This window comes from Phaethon aethereus, assembly GCF_964289735.1.
Source record: "Phaethon aethereus genome assembly, chromosome: 5".
Taxonomy (NCBI): Eukaryota; Metazoa; Chordata; class Aves; order Phaethontiformes; family Phaethontidae; genus Phaethon; species Phaethon aethereus.
In genome coordinates this window covers 34,597,386-34,616,329 of record NC_138579.1, presented here as the reverse complement: position 1 = coordinate 34,616,329, position 18,944 = coordinate 34,597,386, and the positions used below count along the sequence as shown (strand labels likewise).

At 35.6% G+C, this 18,944-nt stretch overlaps 1 protein-coding gene across 2 annotated transcripts in view; it reads left to right on the top strand.

The window, feature by feature from the left end:
- The window catches only part of DPH6 (diphthamine biosynthesis 6), a gene marked incomplete at both ends in the record, with an annotated part of 215,730 nt that overhangs the window by 3,110 nt on the left and 193,676 nt on the right, over positions 1-18,944 (top strand). For both annotated transcript variants that reach the window (XM_082000737.1, XM_082000736.1), the window contains 2 exons: positions 1,061-1,155; positions 3,550-3,743. In XM_082000737.1, the coding sequence (XP_081856863.1) occupies positions 1,061-1,155; positions 3,550-3,743 (289 nt within the window). The remainder of the gene's footprint in view (positions 1-1,060; positions 1,156-3,549; positions 3,744-18,944) is intronic.

The window sequence follows — 18,944 nt, the reverse complement described above, 5'->3', positions numbered from 1 at the left end:
AGGAAACTGACGGTATGTTGTAGCAAGGACTGCTTGTACTACCTGTTCGTCTGCCCGTGTCTCAGTGACTCTAAGGCAAGATGAAGTTTTACAGAGCCGGTCTAGATCTCTGTTCCAGTTCCTGCCCTGGGCAGGGTTTTGTGCCTTGGCATTTAAAGAAACTGAACAGAATCTCCACCTGCAGGTGTAGTTTGAAGGCTGTGAGTCTGAATGTGGATTTTGTAAGTGGTGTGTATTCTAGAGCACTCTTAGTTTTATTCTTAGACTGTAATATTTCTTTGGTTAGTGATTAAAATCCATGAAAAATACCATTTTTCAGTTACACCTGGAGCAGGATTCTTTCTGCACTGATAGTGGAAAAGGTTACAGTAGATCTTGAATGAATGTCAAAATTAATTGTATTCTCTGTGTTAGAGTATCATCTCTTGTCCTCAGAGAAGAATATCATTCTGTTTGTTTTTCTATTTCTTTTTAGCAGTAATATTTTTTATTTGCAGTTAAATGCAGTAAAAAATTTGTATGTTCAATGCAGTGTCAACTGAACCTACTGCCTGTAATAATTACAGCTTTTGAAAATGGGAAGTACATTTAAAATGTTGAAACTTTAGGCAAAGTATCCCATGAAGGATGAATGTTATTCCTAACATGACAGTCTTCATTTGAAAAGATTGCTAATGCTGGCAACTCTCTGGAGCAGATACTGGGGTTTTTTTTAAATCTAAGTTATTTGGTGATGAGTATGGAGTAATTTGTCTCTGGAGTAGAAGACAGTCCTTGTTCTGAAGGGATTCCAGTGTAAGTGGCTGTTCTTCATGGACTCTGTCAGATTAATAATAAGATACAGAACTGGATATTTGCTTTATGGATACTGTATGGAGGCACTATACACACACAGTAAATGTATGTTGAAATCATCCTTTTCCTACTGCTAATATTTCACAACCTTTTTTTTATTTCAAAACGTTACAACCAGCTCTGATTATATTAATTTTTAAGTATTTATAAGGGGCTAAAACTTTTATCAATACTTTTAATTGCCACTATTTTCTTTTTCTTACAGTGGTGGGAAGGACAGCTGTTATAATATGATGCAGTGTGTTGCTGCTGGGCATCAGATTGTTGCTCTAGCCAATTTAAGACCTGCCGAAAGCACAGGTATGAAAGCCACATTTGTTACAGATTTTTTTTATATTAGAAACAACGGAGGCACAGCTGTGCCTGAATTAAGTTCCTTTATGTGCTTTGATATAGTTTTGCATATTGAAGGGCAATCTAGAAATCTTAAACAAGGTAGAAAAAAGAGAATGCTATGAAGACTTATTAAATGTATTTTTCTTCGAAGGGGAAAAAAACACAAGAAACTGAAGATCAGTAAAAGAAAGGCTTACACAACTTGAAATGGGGAGAATACAAATATTCCTGGTGGTAAGCAAAGGGATTGTATGAGTTCAGTAGCACAAATAGTAAAAGGTGGTAGAGGATATCATCAAACAAAACAAACACTGTGTCTCTAGAAATTCTTTAAATTGGCATAAACCATTCCAGCTGCCATAAAACATTTCAGCTGCCAAAAATATGCAGTTTTGCTGGTGCTCATTCGTTTTTAGCCGTTTTTAGCGTATCTTCCTCCATTATTCTAGCCTGGCATTTGTGAACTGGATTGAGGAACTGATCTGGGTTGGAATTGGCCTTTATGCACTTCTTTTTCCTGCCTTTTTCCTTCCTTTTTAGCTTGGACCAGTTTTCTGTTCAGTTCCTCACAGGGTGCACCTGGACTTATTTCTGTGAAAGAGAATGGGGGGAAACTCAGGTATTCTAAGTCAGTGGTGAGGTGAGAGGGTGAGCTGAGTACACTTCTGTGTTGGACTAGAGCATAAGTTGAACATGAAGTGAGACTTGAAAAGGAAGTGAGTTGTTTCACACTTGGTAAGGGAGAATGTTAAAGTATGTTAATGTAGTTTAACTGTTCAGCATATGTTTAAATAATTAAGTATGCTATCTGGTAACTGTATGGTAGGAAGACGCACAGAAAGTGATGGAAAAAGGGAGCTGACTCATCACAAATGAGTCACGGACAGAACTGGTAAATGCTAGGGAGTACAGCAACAATTTATTTTCTGGGTAGCTAGGACAGAACCATCTCTAATCTTGTTGAAATATGTTGTCTTTAAACTAATTTATCCATATCAGAAATGCAGAATATTGTCATTAAAATCATAAAATGCTCTCTTTAAGTGTGTAGTGGAAATTTTGTGGAAAGTTAATTGAGGTGCTTCAGGCAATAGCAGATTCTATGCCATTCATTTTATTTTATCTTGTACCACTGTTGCCTGGAGAGTCTCAATTAATAAAGAAACTCTGTATTCTGAAATGAATATCAGTTTAAAGACCTTGTCATATTTACGTATGTTGTAAAACACCGAGTTTTCTTTTAAATCAACTCTTCTGGTCTAACTTAGTTGTGATTACGGCTTTGGATTTGCCTGTTTTGAGCAAAAGCGCATCTGTTGTATGGCATCAAATGTGACATGACCTAATTGTTACATCACAAATCAGTTATCTTGATCAACATTACAGACCTTTCTCTTTGCAAGGTGTGCTACATAGGTATACAGCAGAGATGATTGATATGTCTGTGTAAATTAAGAGATGTTCCAGTATTGCAAATTAGCATTAGTGAACTGTGTTAGCTTTTAATAAAGTGGAGATTTCACCAACAATGATATATTGCTTTATCAATCTGTTTGAAAAATTATTTGAAAGATTTTTTTATTGGTAAATGGTTTATTGTATAGTTTGAGATTTAATTCAGATCCATGATGTCTGCATTTTAGCTGTTTTTTTCTTACTGCTAACTACAAACCGCTTGTAAGAAAATTCAGTTATACTTTTCTCCTGGTTAAGGAAATAGTTGCAAAGAGTTGCTTTCATTTTGAGCTTAATTTTTAAACGGAGTGAAGATAGAAAGGGCCTGGATATTATGATAGATTTCCATTTCTTTTTGTATATTAAGCAATGTCAAAACATTGTAGCCACCTACTTTTATTCTACTTAAGCAGAAATAACCTCCTCTTCTTTCTTGATGACCATGATAACAATTTTAACAGTAAAGTTTTTGGAAATTTTGACAACCTATTGCTTATTCTCAGTGTTGCAGTGCGTTCCAAATTTCTTGCTCTGAGTATGTTGAAAGGCATCTGGGTTTGTGCCTCTGAACTCTGTTCCTATTAAAAATTACTGTATAAATGGGAGCAGGATTGGACCGTTATGAGATTTTTGGATGAAGCAAGGAGGAATACTAAAGAAGAAATTGCCACCAGAATTTCCAAATAGGCAGCACGTTTGTCACAGATGTTTTGCTCTCCATACGTCTGTTGGGTGGAGAAATCTGTTTTTCTTCTTTCCATGTTTACAGGGTATTGTCACCAAATATTTGTTTGTGAACCGAAAAATACTAACATTTAGATTTTCTCAGTGCTTTGTAGTATTGTGATTATCTGTAATTGTTGAAATAATGTACCTAATATGATTGTTTCTTTATTGTGGCAGGGCAGACTGATGAATTGGACAGCTATATGTATCAGACAGTAGGACACAATGCCATTGACCTATATGCTGATGCATTGGATTTGCCACTCTATCGTGGTTTCATAAAGGGTACCAGTGTAAATACTGGAAAAGTGTATACCACATGTCAGGAAGATGAGGTTGAAGACCTTTACCACCTTATGAAAATTGTTAAGGTATGCTGAATGAAAAGAACGTAGTAATTTGTGACAATTGTATTGCTTAACTCATTTATGAATTTAATTAAATGATCCACTTAGGTATTTAAGGAAAGCTTTGAGGAAAAAAATTGAACACTTTTATAAGTTTTATTTCTATTCCTTTGTTCTTCCTGGCACTGTAAATGTATAGAATAACTTTATTCCTTTTTCCCCAATGTATATCAGACTTATTAATCCCCATTTCAAGCCAAAACCTTGTTCCTATTTAATAAAAACACCTGTAGCAGTTGCTCGGCATATACTACAAAAAACATAATTGTAAAAATTGATATAAATAAAATGTTTATGTAGTTTCATATTTGAAATTATGCATTGCTTGATTACAGGACTGAGAGATCTTTTGGGATTTGTGCATTTGTCAGTGTATGCAAAGTAATGTCTAGACATTTCTGTTTGTGTACACTTATGCTCTGTAACCCAGAAACTGTTATTTCTTTGTATGTTGAAGATCATTCACAAAGTATTACAGCATATTTTACAATGATAGTCTTGATTTTGGTAGCCCTGTAACTATATTCTAATAGATCACATAATAGCAAAAACATGTATCAATCCCTTTTAGCTATAAAACCAATTAAAGGGGGATAATGAGTGTATTTTCTAAAACACTGGAAATTTATTCTCTGTTCTTTTACAAAAATGTTTCAGGTAGTACTTTATTTTCCACTGGAATTAAATCAGATTTTATTGAAGTAAATAGAAAACCTCTCATTGACTCCAGAGGTTTTACACAAAGTTTGAAAGAACATGCAATGTCTATTCCAGTTCATTGTGTTGATGACTGCAGTGCATTGTACTAAAACTACAATGTTCAGAAAATCATATTAATTGCTATTTTAAAAAAAGCAATACATGGTTAATTTTATTGATCAAACTGGTAGATAACTTTCTGAAACTTCAGCTGAAGATATTTGTAGTCCTCAGTTCAGGTATTGAACATTTTTTAGCCCCTTTTCTTCCATTGAAATGAGAATTGAGATTCATCAACCTAAAAGCATCAGGCTTATTCTTTGTTCAGTTTAAAAAAAAATAACTTGCAGATAAGACCTAAGAATGTGGATTGACTGCAGAGTGCTTCCTGAACAATGTTGGAGTCAAATGTTACATCTTCTAAACATTTTTGTCAGGGAAATCATGTTCCTCTAATGTAAAATCATGGTCATACATGTGTTTTGGAGTATATGACTACAAAACAGGAGAAACAGGGTATGTAGGCTGTACAGCCTCAAGTTGCACCAGGAAAGATTTAGATTGGATATTAGGAAAAATTTCTTTGCCTGAAGGGTGGTCAAGCATTGGAGCAGGCTGCCTAGAGAAGTGGTTGAGTTGCCATCCCTGGAGGTATTTAAAAGACGTGTAGATGTGTTGCTTAGGGACATGGTTTAGTGGTGGACTTGGCAGTGTCAGGTTTATGGTTGGACTAGATGATGTTAAGGGTCTTTTCCAACCTAGATGATTCTATGATTGTGCTCTGGAGTGCTTCACAGAGGTTTTAAGTGGAATGTGCATATCATGCCATACAAGAATATAGAGAAATACGGTACAGCAGTTTTAAATTATTTTTAAACCATATTAGTATTAGAAATTAGAAGGACTAGTATATGCTGTCTCTTAAAGCTGCATACTAACAGCTTACTGCCTCTGGGTAAGATAATAAATTACTGATCAATTTAATTAAAAATGGGCAGATTAGTGGCAATTAGGATGATACTTCCTTTTCAATTCTTGCTGTCTTTGGAGAAATGGATGCCTGACATAAATTAATGCTAATGTTCATCTTGACAACTTCTGCTTTGGAAGTTTGTACATGATAATTATAACTATAGTTGAAAGAGAAGTAATCAAGTTGTCTGGAACTAAATAACTATTTCTTTCCTATATAGAAATATTAATTCCACTATATGATATTTTAAAGACATAAATATTAGCAATATACTGCCTTTGTGTTAGACTTTGGATAACCATGCCTTTATAGTCAAACCTATGTATGAAATTCTTGTGCAAAAGTTTCAGTAGAAGTCTTACAAAGTCTGATGAATAATTGCAAAATTATCAGGGGGACGTAAACTATAGCAGCTCTAAGTCTTTGTTTTTTAAGTTTTAAGAAAATGACATGAAAATTTTTCTGTTGTGTGTTAACAGTTACTTTGAAAGCTTTCTATTTTTACTTTTTCACATTTTTTTGTAAGTGCAGTTTTGTAGCTTTCCTATGTAAGTCTTAATTGCTTTAGGAATTTTTTTCCCCGGATGTTAGTAGTTTTAAACAGAGAACTCAACTTGCATCCTGTTGAAGGGAGGGGAGGAATTCTGCGTAAACCTTGCCAAAATGCATCCTTGAGTGGACATAATTTCAAAACGCTGGTCAAACTAACATAGCTCTGGTTTTGTGTCAAATGGTTTGGGCCCAAGAATACAGGAAAGATGTGTCTAGATCAAAATCACATAGTATGCCTCACTTTCAGTTTGTAAAGAATGCTTGCATTGCAAGTACTTCTTTATTAAAAAAAATAAAACACATTTGAAAAACTAGGATGAATTCGAAAGTATTTGATGTTTTTAAAAACAATGTTATGAGAGCAAGATTTCTAAAAAGTTAAATGTTCCCCTGCAGTGCTGGGAAACCCAGGACCATGGTCCTGTTCTAGTTCACAGGACTCAGAAAGTGATATTGACTGCCGATGACTGTAAACCTGTTAATTTTATTGTCACAAACCCATATGATTGATATGTATGAAGGAAATTGATATTTATTTTTTAGTTGCCTAATGCCCTGGTTTAGATTCTGTATTCCATATCTATTGTGAAACATATCAGAGTATATGATGTCTAAATATATCTTACTATGCAGTCCTCACCTGATAGTAGAACATGTACTTTGTGAGACATGTAAACCCTTGAACTCTAAGGAATAATTTAATCTACTCTCAATGTTACTGGATCGGGATTACTGATACCCTTGTTTGTCCATGTTTGTCCCTTTGCATATTGGAGCTTTTTCCAACAAAGCATGTAAGCACTAGAGTTTCTGAGTCATCTGAATTATCCTTCAGGGTTTTATCATGGTGCTGTCTTTGAAACCAGGACATGAGTGGGAAAACTGTGTTTCTTTCTGTTTAGTGGTTGGAAACACTGGAGCATAGAGGTATTTTTATGAAACTTTCCTACAACATACTCCTCAATATAGGCATATTTAATTGCTTTCTTCCCTTTTCAGTGTAATTATGATCTTGTCCAAATAATACAGTGATGTTTTATGGAAGCACATACAGAAGTGGTGTTAGATGGGTTGAATGTTGGATTGTTTTCTGTCTCTCATGGAACTATGGCTAAACTTTTTGTTTTAGGCACTCACTGTAGCAGCTTCCAGACTATAAAAACCAATGTAAGGTAATTTATTTCAGTTCTGAGTTTCAGTAGATAGTCCTGGCCTCTTCCAAGTTTCTTGGCTTATCTCCTCTCCTCTGCTTTGCCTTTATTTGGTAAATTTCCACTGCTGGAGTAATTTGTAGAATTCTTGAACGTGATAACATTTTTTCTTGTAGCTGTTTTTTTATCTTTTTCAATAACATTTTTCACTATTTGAGTTTTTTGAAACTAGTATTGAAAAAATTGATTCTATTTATAGTTTCTTTGTAATATACTTCCCCGTATTTATTATAAAGCATGCAAGTTGATTTTCACTGCATTTTCAGTTTTAACATGTTATTTCTGTCAGAGTTCTTTTTGTGGTGAACTTTGTGGGTTCAGAACCTGCAAGCTTACAAAAAAAGAGTACACTTGAAAGAAATTAATATATTTGATCTCAGGACTGAGAGTTATTAATTATGGTATCATCCATTGATCATCAGCTAAAAGATAAGAATTGATGTTGAATATATTGGATGTATGAAACATTTGAATAATAATAGCTTTTGCTTGTGGCACTTTTTAATTTTATCAGTAATGTTGAAGGGGAAAGAAAGAAAATCTATTTTCTAAAATACTGTCACATTCTGGAGCAGTGATCTTATAACTCAGTCACTAAGAATAAGTAACATGGTTTTTAGTTACAGCAACAAAGACCTTATTAATACAGTATGACTCCTGGATTTAATAGTTATTTTTTAAGGACAGGATCAAGATTTTTTTTAAAATGGGCCCAGGCTGATGCTTACTGAAGACAGGAAGTATTCCTGTCTGAGAATTAAAGTTACAATAGCTTTGTAACTTTAGATGTTATTGAAGATGATATTTTGTCTCAGACCAAGTACTTTGGCTGTGCAGGTTCAGGTGGAATAGAGGTAACTTAGGTCCTATTCAGTGAAACTCCCTAAGCCTTGGAGTTCTTCAGGAAGCAGTTCTTCAGGGTTTGAGATGAGTGGGTGAAATGCAAAGTTACTCTGTGGCCTTTGGAAAGGGATTAATTCCCTCACAGCAGATAAAACTTTTAGTTCTTCATTATTGCTAATAGTCTTCCATGCTAAGGAAAGAGTCTTCCTTTCACACTTCTCCAGAATTTAGCTGCTGTGATCAATGGGTAAAGCAAGTTCTCGCGTTCAGTCTGATGACTGACTTTCTGTGGCATTTGTACAGCCAAACCTTTAGATGCTCCTATCAGGCAAAATACATGAATAAATGTAACATAGTATTCTACTGCAAGCATTGCTTCACTGTCTTCACTGTTACAAAATGTTACAGAAGAAACAGTGAAGTATTTAGAAATAGTCATTTGGCTTTGAGGTGTCCATATCAATCGGCTGTCGATAGTCCCTGTGACTTCAGTGGTAGTATTTACATGATAAAGACTAATAATGTATTCTTAACTTGTACAAATAAGGTTTGCAGAATTTCTGAGGAGTCTTAAAGATCTAAATATTTTTAGTTATGGAATCCTACTTGACTTCAAGAATCAGTAATCTAAGGACCTCAGCATGCTGTTCACCAAACTATTTTTGCAGTTTAGAGGTTCAGATAAAGTAGATGGCTTCCCCCTCTCATTCATGCGGTTCACAGAGTTCAGAAGTGTGCAGAACAGTTCTGTTCTAGTCATTTCCCATGTTTTCAGTTGAAGAAAGTCTGTTGTTTTCCCTATTATGATTTGAATTATTTGTAGATGTATGGAGTAATTCCTTAAAGGTATATTTCTTGACACTTTTGAAATATATTAGATTATAGGAAAAGGTATTTGTCTTTATGGTGAATTTTGAAAATAATGACGCCTCAGTTTTTTTCCCCTATATTTTAAGAGTATTGCAAATCAAGTATACTTAAACTAGAAACATAGAATTTATGTACAGCAAGTAAAATTATAACATCAGTATTGAAAAAACATCCTAAAAATCTTCAGTGCCCAGTCAGGGGGAACAGTGATAGATAAAACAATGGAATTTATTTTTTGGGCCCTGTACTACTCGTGTTGGTTAGACGAACATTTGGCGACCGTATCTCTTAGCACATGAAAATTAAATGTGAACTTTTAGAAATTGTATGAAATGGCTACCTACACTGACAAGAAATAAATAACTGTGCTTCTTCATAAATTAAGATATTTTTTTGAGACAAAATATTTGCTGTGTTTTTTCATGTGACATAGACTGAGTTCCTCTACCTTTTATAATGACTAGATTTTTATCTGTGAGAAATTGAATTATCCCTTTGCACTCACCATGTTCAACAATTTTTTTTTAAATAAATTTGTTATTTTTTTCTTTTAATTAATTCTGGAGTGGAGCTCTGTAGCTTCCTCCAGCTAGGGGATGACCATTGTCATGAGCAGTGAATAAGAGTGTGAATTAAGGGAAGAAGGTAAGAAGTAAGTGTAAAAATAATTATGTATCTTGTTCCATTCACAAGACAGGGTTTGTTTAGAGGTTTTTTTTGTTTGAATTTTAAAATGAGATGGGAACAAGGAAATTTTTTAATCAACAGGATGCCTGTCATTTTCCATGTCTCATCTGAACTGTTCAGGAAAGGTCAATTTTTTTTTTTTACAGAAGGGGATCTTGAGCAGCATCTTTGAGGTAGTTTCTTACCGTGAGAAATGTTGAGCTTCTTGTAAACAAAAAAAATCACTGTATTTCTCCCTGTTAGGTGTGTGGAGTTGTTTTCATTCACTCTCAGTCTTGTTGTGTTAATATTGAATAAGCAGAGACAGTCAGGCTGGTGGTGAAAGATGGTAAGCAAGCCTGAGGGCTTGTTCTGGTCAGCTTTAAACCTCTGATTGCCAGGTTTTCCTAATTTCCCATTTCCAGGGCATCTCTAGTGTGACCTTGCCTGCTGAATATGATGTTCTGGGTTGCAGGATTCTCACATGCATTTGGAAATGGGCAGCCAGGCATTGTTTACAGGACGCCAAATGAACTGTGCACTCGCAGCAAGTTTGATAAACACACATTTCCTCCTTTTATCAGTGAGATTGCAGAATGTGAAGTATGAGTTTCCAGTTTTACTCATTCCCTTCAAACCTTTTCCTGTTTAAAAAACTGAATCTCACTAATTGGATGATGATACATCCTTAGATTTTGTTTTGCTTTTTTGTTATTGTTGTTTTGAATTCTACTTACTGGCCACCGACACTTTATTTCAGCGCCTACCTTGACCAGGTTTGGCAGACTTTCAGATAAAAGCTTTCCATTAGTTCAGCATAGAAAAGGTTCATCCCTATCAATGTAAAGTGAATGCTAATTAACAGTAATGACTTCTAATCACTTTGCTTTTATACTCCTTTAGGAGCACTGCTATTATCCAATGTAGTTAAGTGAGATGCTTGTGTATGAATCAACAATGCTGCATTTCTTCTCGCAGCTATTGCTCATAATCAAGCTTTGAATAAATTACCGTAGTAAAATTGGTTTTAATGTGCTGTATTGCATGGGGAGAAAAGAACCTCAAATATCTTGTTAAATATCTTGAATATTTAGAGAGTTATCTATTAACATTTTGTCATTCAGTATTGTAGTTAAAAGGAAAAATACATTAAGATGTTTAAGTCAATTTTGTAAACCTTATCAAAACTTTTTTCACGGTTTGAATTTTATTTAAGTGACATGCGTAGACTCAACAGCCGCAGTAACAACCCTATTTGAATCCAATTGCACATCTGTACAACGTTTCTGAGTTAAAATGCGGTTAAGTTTTACATAGAACAAACATGTATCTTAACTTGAGAACTTCACCTGTTTTAGCCTAGTGTTGTAGTGTATGTTTAGTAGGTTAATATGCATTTCTTTTATTAATACTGTGTATCTAACAAACTGTTAGTTTTGTTTACATGCATGCAACCTGCCTACCTGCAATCATATACACTTCAAAAGGAGTACAAAAGTAATGCTACTGAAATTTTATTAATACCTGGAAACAATAAAACAAGATGAAAATTTAATTTAGCAAAACTAGACTGTTAGAAACAATGCTAATAAAAACCAAGAGCTAAACAGATTACCAGACTGGTAGTATGTTCATAAATTTTAAAATAATTCTGATTTAGAAACAGAATTAGGCTAAAGACAGAATATATACTAATTTGAAATTCAGTGAACTTTTCCACTTAACATTGCACATACAGGGCCTGTTTGGATGGCAAAACCTGGATGAAACTCATTTCTGACATGCACGTTAGTTTTTGGTTTTATTTATCTTTTATTGGCAAGTTACTCGAAACAAATACTTAAATCACGTAGAAGGAATTCCAGTTCTCCATGTCTGTGAATCAACTGGGGTCTTGCTTGGTAATTATATTTGTGTTGTCTGGTTTTGCAATTTAAAAAAAAAAAAATAGGATCTTCATTTTCTGTGGCAGTTTCCTTTCATGTAGTACCTCTATCTTTGCATGCTTAGAGACACAATTCTTCCACGGTTACTATCACAGTTCTTATGCATGTGAGTGAGTATCCACACATACCGTCTGTGGTTTTGGTTTTGTTTGTTTTGTTTTGTTCATTCATTCACATAGCTGTAGACAATTTTCTGGTAGATGCTTTGTTTGGTTGAGCATCTTCTCTGTGAATATTTATTCTTTGGTTTATTAGAAAGTTATTGCCTAACAATTTGAAAATACCTTCCATGTAGCCTTTCCTCTTTAAATGTGAATTTGAGTCAATGTTCACAAAAGTCCTATGTTTTTTGCTGTAGTACTGTAAAACATGCTGCTTGTGGGTTTTGCCACCAGATTGTTGAAGAAGAGCAACACCTTTCTTCTCTACAGTTTCATTTAAATAAATGGTACTATCAATACCTTATTTCAATACTTGGGTTTCTGACTTGGCATCCTCATCATGCTTTTTAAGGATAAAAATAAAAAATATAAAAACTGATTTATCTTATTCTGTGCTGAAGTAACTGGCTTTTTTATATTATTTACTCTTCTCATTAGGGAGAGGTAATACATGTTTTAAAATTTATTAGTGTTTAATGAAATGTAATTGGGGTTAATTCTAATAAAATACAATCAAGGACAGGAGAGCTTTCATATAAATGAACAGTAAAACATTTATCATGTTTTACTAATATTTTTATCTCTGAAGCTCATTCTTGGTAAAAATTTTTTTGCTTTCTTATACGATTACTAAGTTATTTAAGCTGAATTATTTAACACCCCCCACCCCTTTGATATGAGTGTCATACCTATAGCAATTACATGGTTATATTATTTTCAACTGGACACTTACTGTTTCTGAGCGGTATATTTAAAGCTAATTCTTCTGGAAAGGCTGAGATTTCAATTGGTTTATATTGCACCAACGTTACCATTTTCAAAATAGAAATGATTGATTTGTAACTCATTATGAAAAGGAATAAAACAGAACTGGCCTTTTACACTGGAAAAGGAGTGCACAGTATGGAGATACTCTTTCAGTTGATAAATTCTGCCTGTGGAAGAATTACATAGCAGTCATCACTCATTTTCATATTGATTATGAGTGGAATTCCAGTAATAGGTTGCTGTTTACGAAGGATAAGGCGGCGTTATGATTAGTTACCCTTTCCATGGAAGGTACTACAAAGGAAAATGGCAAACGTGTGCACTGCCGTATTCCTATCAGCTTGTCAGTCTGTTATGTGAACTTTTTTTTCAGTCCATTTTCCTTCAGAAATACAGCTTCAGTCTTTTTTCCTTGTTATTGTTTTAGGTTTAGTGCATTTGCATGCTCTCCTAACTCCGAATTCTTTCCTTAGTTAGTTATTTATTTTCCTGAGTCTTCTGTTCTTGGGCCCTGTCACCATTGTAACTCTTGATAAGTGATACAACAGTGCCCTCTGTAGTTTCTCCCTGCATGGTTACTACCTACAGCTAGTTTTGAGCATTCAGGTAAAGAACAGGATGTTTGGACTTATTTTTAGCTCAAACAAAAGCCCTTTTTTTTCCTTAAGGAAACATTTTTATTTTTCACTAGCTCTTTTACGTGCAAGGAAGGGAACAAAAGAGACTTTTCTGAGTCATCTTTTAGGTTTATAAGCGCTCTTGTCATTATCTAATGAAAATCTGAAATTTTATCAGGCATTCGGGGCAGTCATTAAAACTGGATGGGATTTTCTGAGTTGTGTAGGCTTTCCTGAAGTTTTTGTTTGAAGTGGAGCTTCAAAACAAAACGATTTTAAACTTAGTTTCTCTGTGCTTGCTGCTAAACTAGGTCTTGCATGATCTGCCAGGGACTGAAGACATGCTCACCAGCAGAACACCTCAGCTTTATTAATGATGTTGTTTTAATTCACACAGTGACTGAAGTAGTTGTTGTTCATTAGCATTGATTTGTGTCCAAAACTCATTTACAATTTAGATTTCTCTTTTACCTCTTTATAGCTTAATATGCAAATAACTTTTTATTCTGTATTTTCTGCAGAACTTGTTGGATGCGTTCGGTATTGAACACGCATGTTCCCCTCATTCGCATACATGCACATTCACATTCATATGCTTCCATTTAAATATTATAAACTACAATAAAAAAGTGTGACCTTTTAAAAAATAAATGCTTTAACTACAATTAGTTTCTTCTGTAACAGCATCATAAAAGTCACTCTGAAAAGTTAAATGGCTTTATTTTATGATGGGGAGTGTTAATGTATGTGTAGAACACACTCTTAATGCACTTCTATGAAATGAAAATCATAAGTCATTGCAATAAATTATATTTAATGATGTAACCATTGATGGCTATTCAAAACATTCCTGTATCTCTAATGATTTGTGTAAAACACATGACTGCCCACATGCCTGAGTTCGTTTGGAATAGTAGATAGATAAATGCACCAGCTTTCTACTTCTGAAGACCATTTTTTCTGTGTAACAAGTGATAAGAATTTTCATGGAGTAAATAGTACATCACAAACCACTCCTTGCAGTGTTTGAGATCTGGTAATAAATGATGATGAAGACTAAATTAAAATGGCCCTCTCTGATAAGAGGTAAGATGCTTCAGGAGTGTAGTGTGTAGAAGCTTTGATTTTTGTCTGCCTGTTTTATGGGTAACGTCTAGCCTCTAGTCATATGACGTCTTTACTTTTTCCATGAGATTTTATATAATGAAATGTTGCTGGAGGAAGCAGCTGTTATGGCACTGACTAATCCAGAAAATACCCCGTATTTGCTATCCATTAACATAAAACGATTACAGAAGTTAAAAAAGTGACCCATGTTTTTTGAGTAAAGCAACTATTATTTTGCTGTAGCAGTAATGTTAAATTTGGTCAGAATGACTTTACTTCACTCTAAATTCAACTGAAGCTCTAAGTTGAGCTTAATTCTTGCACTTATTGCATTATTATTGATAATCTTAAATATTGGGAGTTTTTTGTTACTGAGCTTCTTGATGCATATGGGTTTTTTATGTTAAAACAAGTATTTTATTTTTTTGTTCTACAATATGGCCAAACCATTATTACAATTTTTAAAGTGATTGTGAAAGTTTACTTCAGGAAGAAAGGGCAGAAATTGAGTATTAGAAAAAAGAGGTGATATAAATTTCTACTTTAAAATAAATAGCTACTTTGGATATGATTTTAATCTTTTCAATGCAACTTCATCACAGTTCACTCTTTTTAGACAATTCTGTCATTCAGATCAGTGGGAATTTTGCTTAGAAAATGAAATCCTAATTAAAATGATACTTTAATGAAGAAAAAAAATACAGGTGATTTATTATTATAAGTGTGATCTGATTAGCAATGGGAGAAGGATTTAATTTTAAACTACAACCTTTGAGACAGATAAGATGCTGTCTGTTTGGAAAAACAAATAAGGTATATTTTCTTGCAGTGAAACTAGTAAATTAAGATTCAGCATAATTAAAATAGTGATAAATTTAGATTGCATTATTGGAGATGAGGAGTTACAGCTTTTCTGTCTACTGGGAGCTGGCATAATTTACCAAGACCGGGCAAAAAAGTGACAGAGCAGCCACTGCAGATACTTATAGGAAACGTCCTGTTTAGTCCCCACACTTTTCTCTTTTTAGTGAAAATGTCAGTCATGATTTTACCCCATCCTGCAGTCATTATCTCCCCCCAAAATACCACATTTCTTTTCATCTAGTTGGATTATGTGATCCCTGTCTGAAATATCGAGTGAAGGAGAATATACGTTTAAGGTAAATCTATAGTTGAAAATACTTGTTTTCAAGTAACTTGCTTAAGAATGATCACTAAATCATCTTCAAATGACCTTTTATAAAATCTGAGCTGATGCAGGGTAGGTAGGGGTACTACTAAAGGTCATCTTAATTTTAATTTCCAGCATTTGACTCTGAAATACGGAAAGATGTGGAGACTGAATGTTGGGAATGTCTTTTGTATAGAAAATAATAAATATCTACTCCAATTTACTTAACCGTTGCCTATGCTGTAACAGTAGTTATAAGAAGAAAAATAAACATTGCAATCTAAAATGGAACATTGTTTGACTTGTCTCACTGGAGACATTTGTAACAATCTTTGTTTATGACCCCAGGGGAGTCTTCATAATTAAATTTAAGTTTTAAGACCTCCTTTTTTTAGGATATTCTATTAAAGACATTTTTTCTTTTACTTTTAAGACAATTCTTTCTTTCTATGGAACTTGATCACATGAGAGAGAATCTTTGACGGTATAATATTTTTAAAGAAAAAAATTAGTATTTAGGCTTTACTTGGTTACTTGATGGCCTATCTGCTTTTATAATTGTAGGAAGTATGGATAATATTCTCAAAATGACTGCGAAGTGTCAGTAGATCCTGAGGAGTTAGGGACTAAAAACAAGTGAACGCTCTTGCTTTGAAGTATCTTCTTATGGACTGGTTTGTTCTACATTCCTTAGGCATCTTGTTTTGCTGTCTTCTGTGTTATCCAAAGCCCCACATTTTTTATCTTTTCTTCTTTTGTTCTGCTTACACAGTGACAGTGACTTGATGAGCTGTACTGCATACTTTTTTGGATACTTTTTGGCCTTTGTTTTGTAATGTGCTTTTGGTATCCAAAACAGTGATACCATTGTATTTCAGGAAGGCACAGCTTATTATAGAATATGTCATCCAAGCAGGTGCAAAACTATCTGAAGTAGCTTTGTCTTCTTGGCTTTCTTCAGCTCCTCTGTTCCCTGGCCAATGTACCAGCACAAAGAAAGGATTGATGTCTATAGATACATAATAACTTGTAGAACTTGAGTTTAACATGTAATGTTTGTGATTTTACAGAGCTAGATAACTGTTGATTTATAATTGCTTGGCTTAATTTATTAGTCTTTCCCATTCATGTAGTCATGTTTCATTCTGCTACGGTTTGTTTTGTAAAGTCCAGTAATTCTTTTTTCTTTCAAATTCCTTAACTTTCTTTAGATCTCTGCAGATTTCCAGTAATTTTGATTTTTTTTTGCTACAATAAACCTTTTTGCCACCTTTACAATTATCCTTATCCTTTGGAGACCGGTCCTGTGTTCTTAGCGAAAATCTGTCAGTCATTATTTATTACCCTCTTGTCATTGTGACTTATTCATTGCTTACATCACCATTCTCAAAAGTATTGCTTTACAGTAATGGTGAATGCTGCTGTGAAGGAAGGATCAATAAATGCTTTCAAAGGAAGATTTACCTTAAGACTCAGATCTTCTTTTTAGTACTCAATCTTTGCTGTTAGTTATGGAATTTTATTTTGGAATATTTTATTTTGACATTAAGTACCCTGTTTCTCAAAATGGAGAGATACTATTGCGTTAACTAACATTTGTGGAGCAGCATGACTTCAGCAGTTACATTGCGCAATGTCTAATTTTCCAATCTTCAATACTTAATGGATTTTCCTGAATGCTTATTTTCTGAACTGAAAATACACAGTTTCATTCAACTGGCAACAATGGATGAGGAGAAGACTGACTTCTTTGCCTCAGTCTTCACTGGCAGTGTCTCTTCCCACACGTCTTGAATGGATGGACTGCAAGATGAGGACTGGAGGAGCAAAGTCCCTCCCACTGTAAGAGAAGATCAGGTGCAACACCACCTGAGGAGCTTGAACATGCACAAGTCTATGGGACCTGATGAGATGCATCCCAGAGTCCTGAGGGAATTGGCTGATGTAGTTGCCAAGCCACTCTCCATGCTACTTGAAAAGTCCTGGCAGTCAGGTGAAGTCTCTGAAGACTGGAAAAAGGGAAACATTGCAACCATTTTTAAAAAAGGTAGCGAGGAGGACCCTGGGAACTACCGGCCCGTCAGCCTCACCTCTGTGTCTGGGAAGATCTTGGAACAGATCCTCCTAGAAGCTATACTAAGGCACGTGGAGGACAGGGAGGTCATTCAAGACAGCCAGCATGGCTTCATGAAGGGCAAGTCCTGCCTGACCAACATAGTGGCCTTCTATGATGGAGGGACCACATCAGTGGACAAGGGAAGAGCTACTGGCGTTGTCTGTCTGGGCTTTTGTAAGGCCTTTGACACAGTTAGTCCCCCACAACATCCTTCTCTCTGAATTGGAGAGGATTTGACGGGTGGACTGTTGGATGGATGAGGACTTGGTTGTATGGTTGCATCCAGAGGGTAGTGGTCAATGGCTCAATGTCCAGATGGAGATCAGTGACGCGTTCCATCCCTCAGGGGTCTGTACTGGGACCAGTACTCTTCAATATCTTCATTAGTGACAGACAAGTGGGATCGAGTGCACCCTCAGCAAGTTTGCAGATGACACCAAGCTGAGTGGTTGACATGCCTGAGGGATGGGATGCCATCCAGAGGGACCCGGACAAGCTTGAGGAATGGGCCTATGTGAACCTCGTGAGGTTCAACAAGGCCAAATGCAGGGTCCTGCACCTGGGACGAGGCAACCCCTGGTATCAGTACAGGCTGGGGGATGAAGGGATTGAGAGCAGCCCTGCCGAGAAGGACCTGGGGATACTGGTGGATGAAAAGCTGGACATGAGCTGGCAATGTGTGCTTGCAGCCCAGAAGGCCAACTGTATCCTGGGCTGCATCAAAAGAAGAGTGGCGTGGCCAGGAGATCGAGGGAGGTGATTCTGCCCCTCTACTCTGCTCTGGTGAGACCTCACCTGCAGTGCTGGGTCCAGCTCTGGAGCCCTCAGTACAGGAAAGATGTGGACCAGTTGGAGAGGGTCCAGAGGAGGGCCACAAAAATGATCAGAGGGCTGGAACACCTCTCCTATGAGGACAGGTTAGAGAGTTGGCGTTGTTCAGCCTGGAGAAGAGCGGGCTATGGGGAGACTTTATTGCAGCCTTCCAGTACTTAAAGGGGGCTTCTAAGAAAGATGGGGACAGACTTTTTAGCAGGGCCTGCAGCGATAGGACAAGGGGTAATGGTTTTAAACTAAAAGGTGGTAGGTTTAGACTAGATCTAAGGAAGAAATTTTTCACCATGAGGACGGTGAAACCCTGGCACAGGTTGCCCAGAGAGGTGGTAGATGCCCCATCCCTGGAAACATTCCAGGTCAGGTGGGATGGAGCTCTGAGCAACCTGATCTTGTTGAAGATGTCCCTGCTCATTGCAGGTGGGTTGGACTAGATGACATTTAAAGAACCCTTCCAACCCAAAGATTCTATGATACCCTAAGAAAAAGTGATAAATCATGAACATTTGAAAAAAATTCATTGAATTTTAATGACACTGTCTTGTGTAACTGCACAAAGAGAGGAGAGAGCTTGTTTGAAATCTTCAGCAGTTGGGAAAAAAGAAAATTTTCTCCCCATGCCTATTTAAATTGC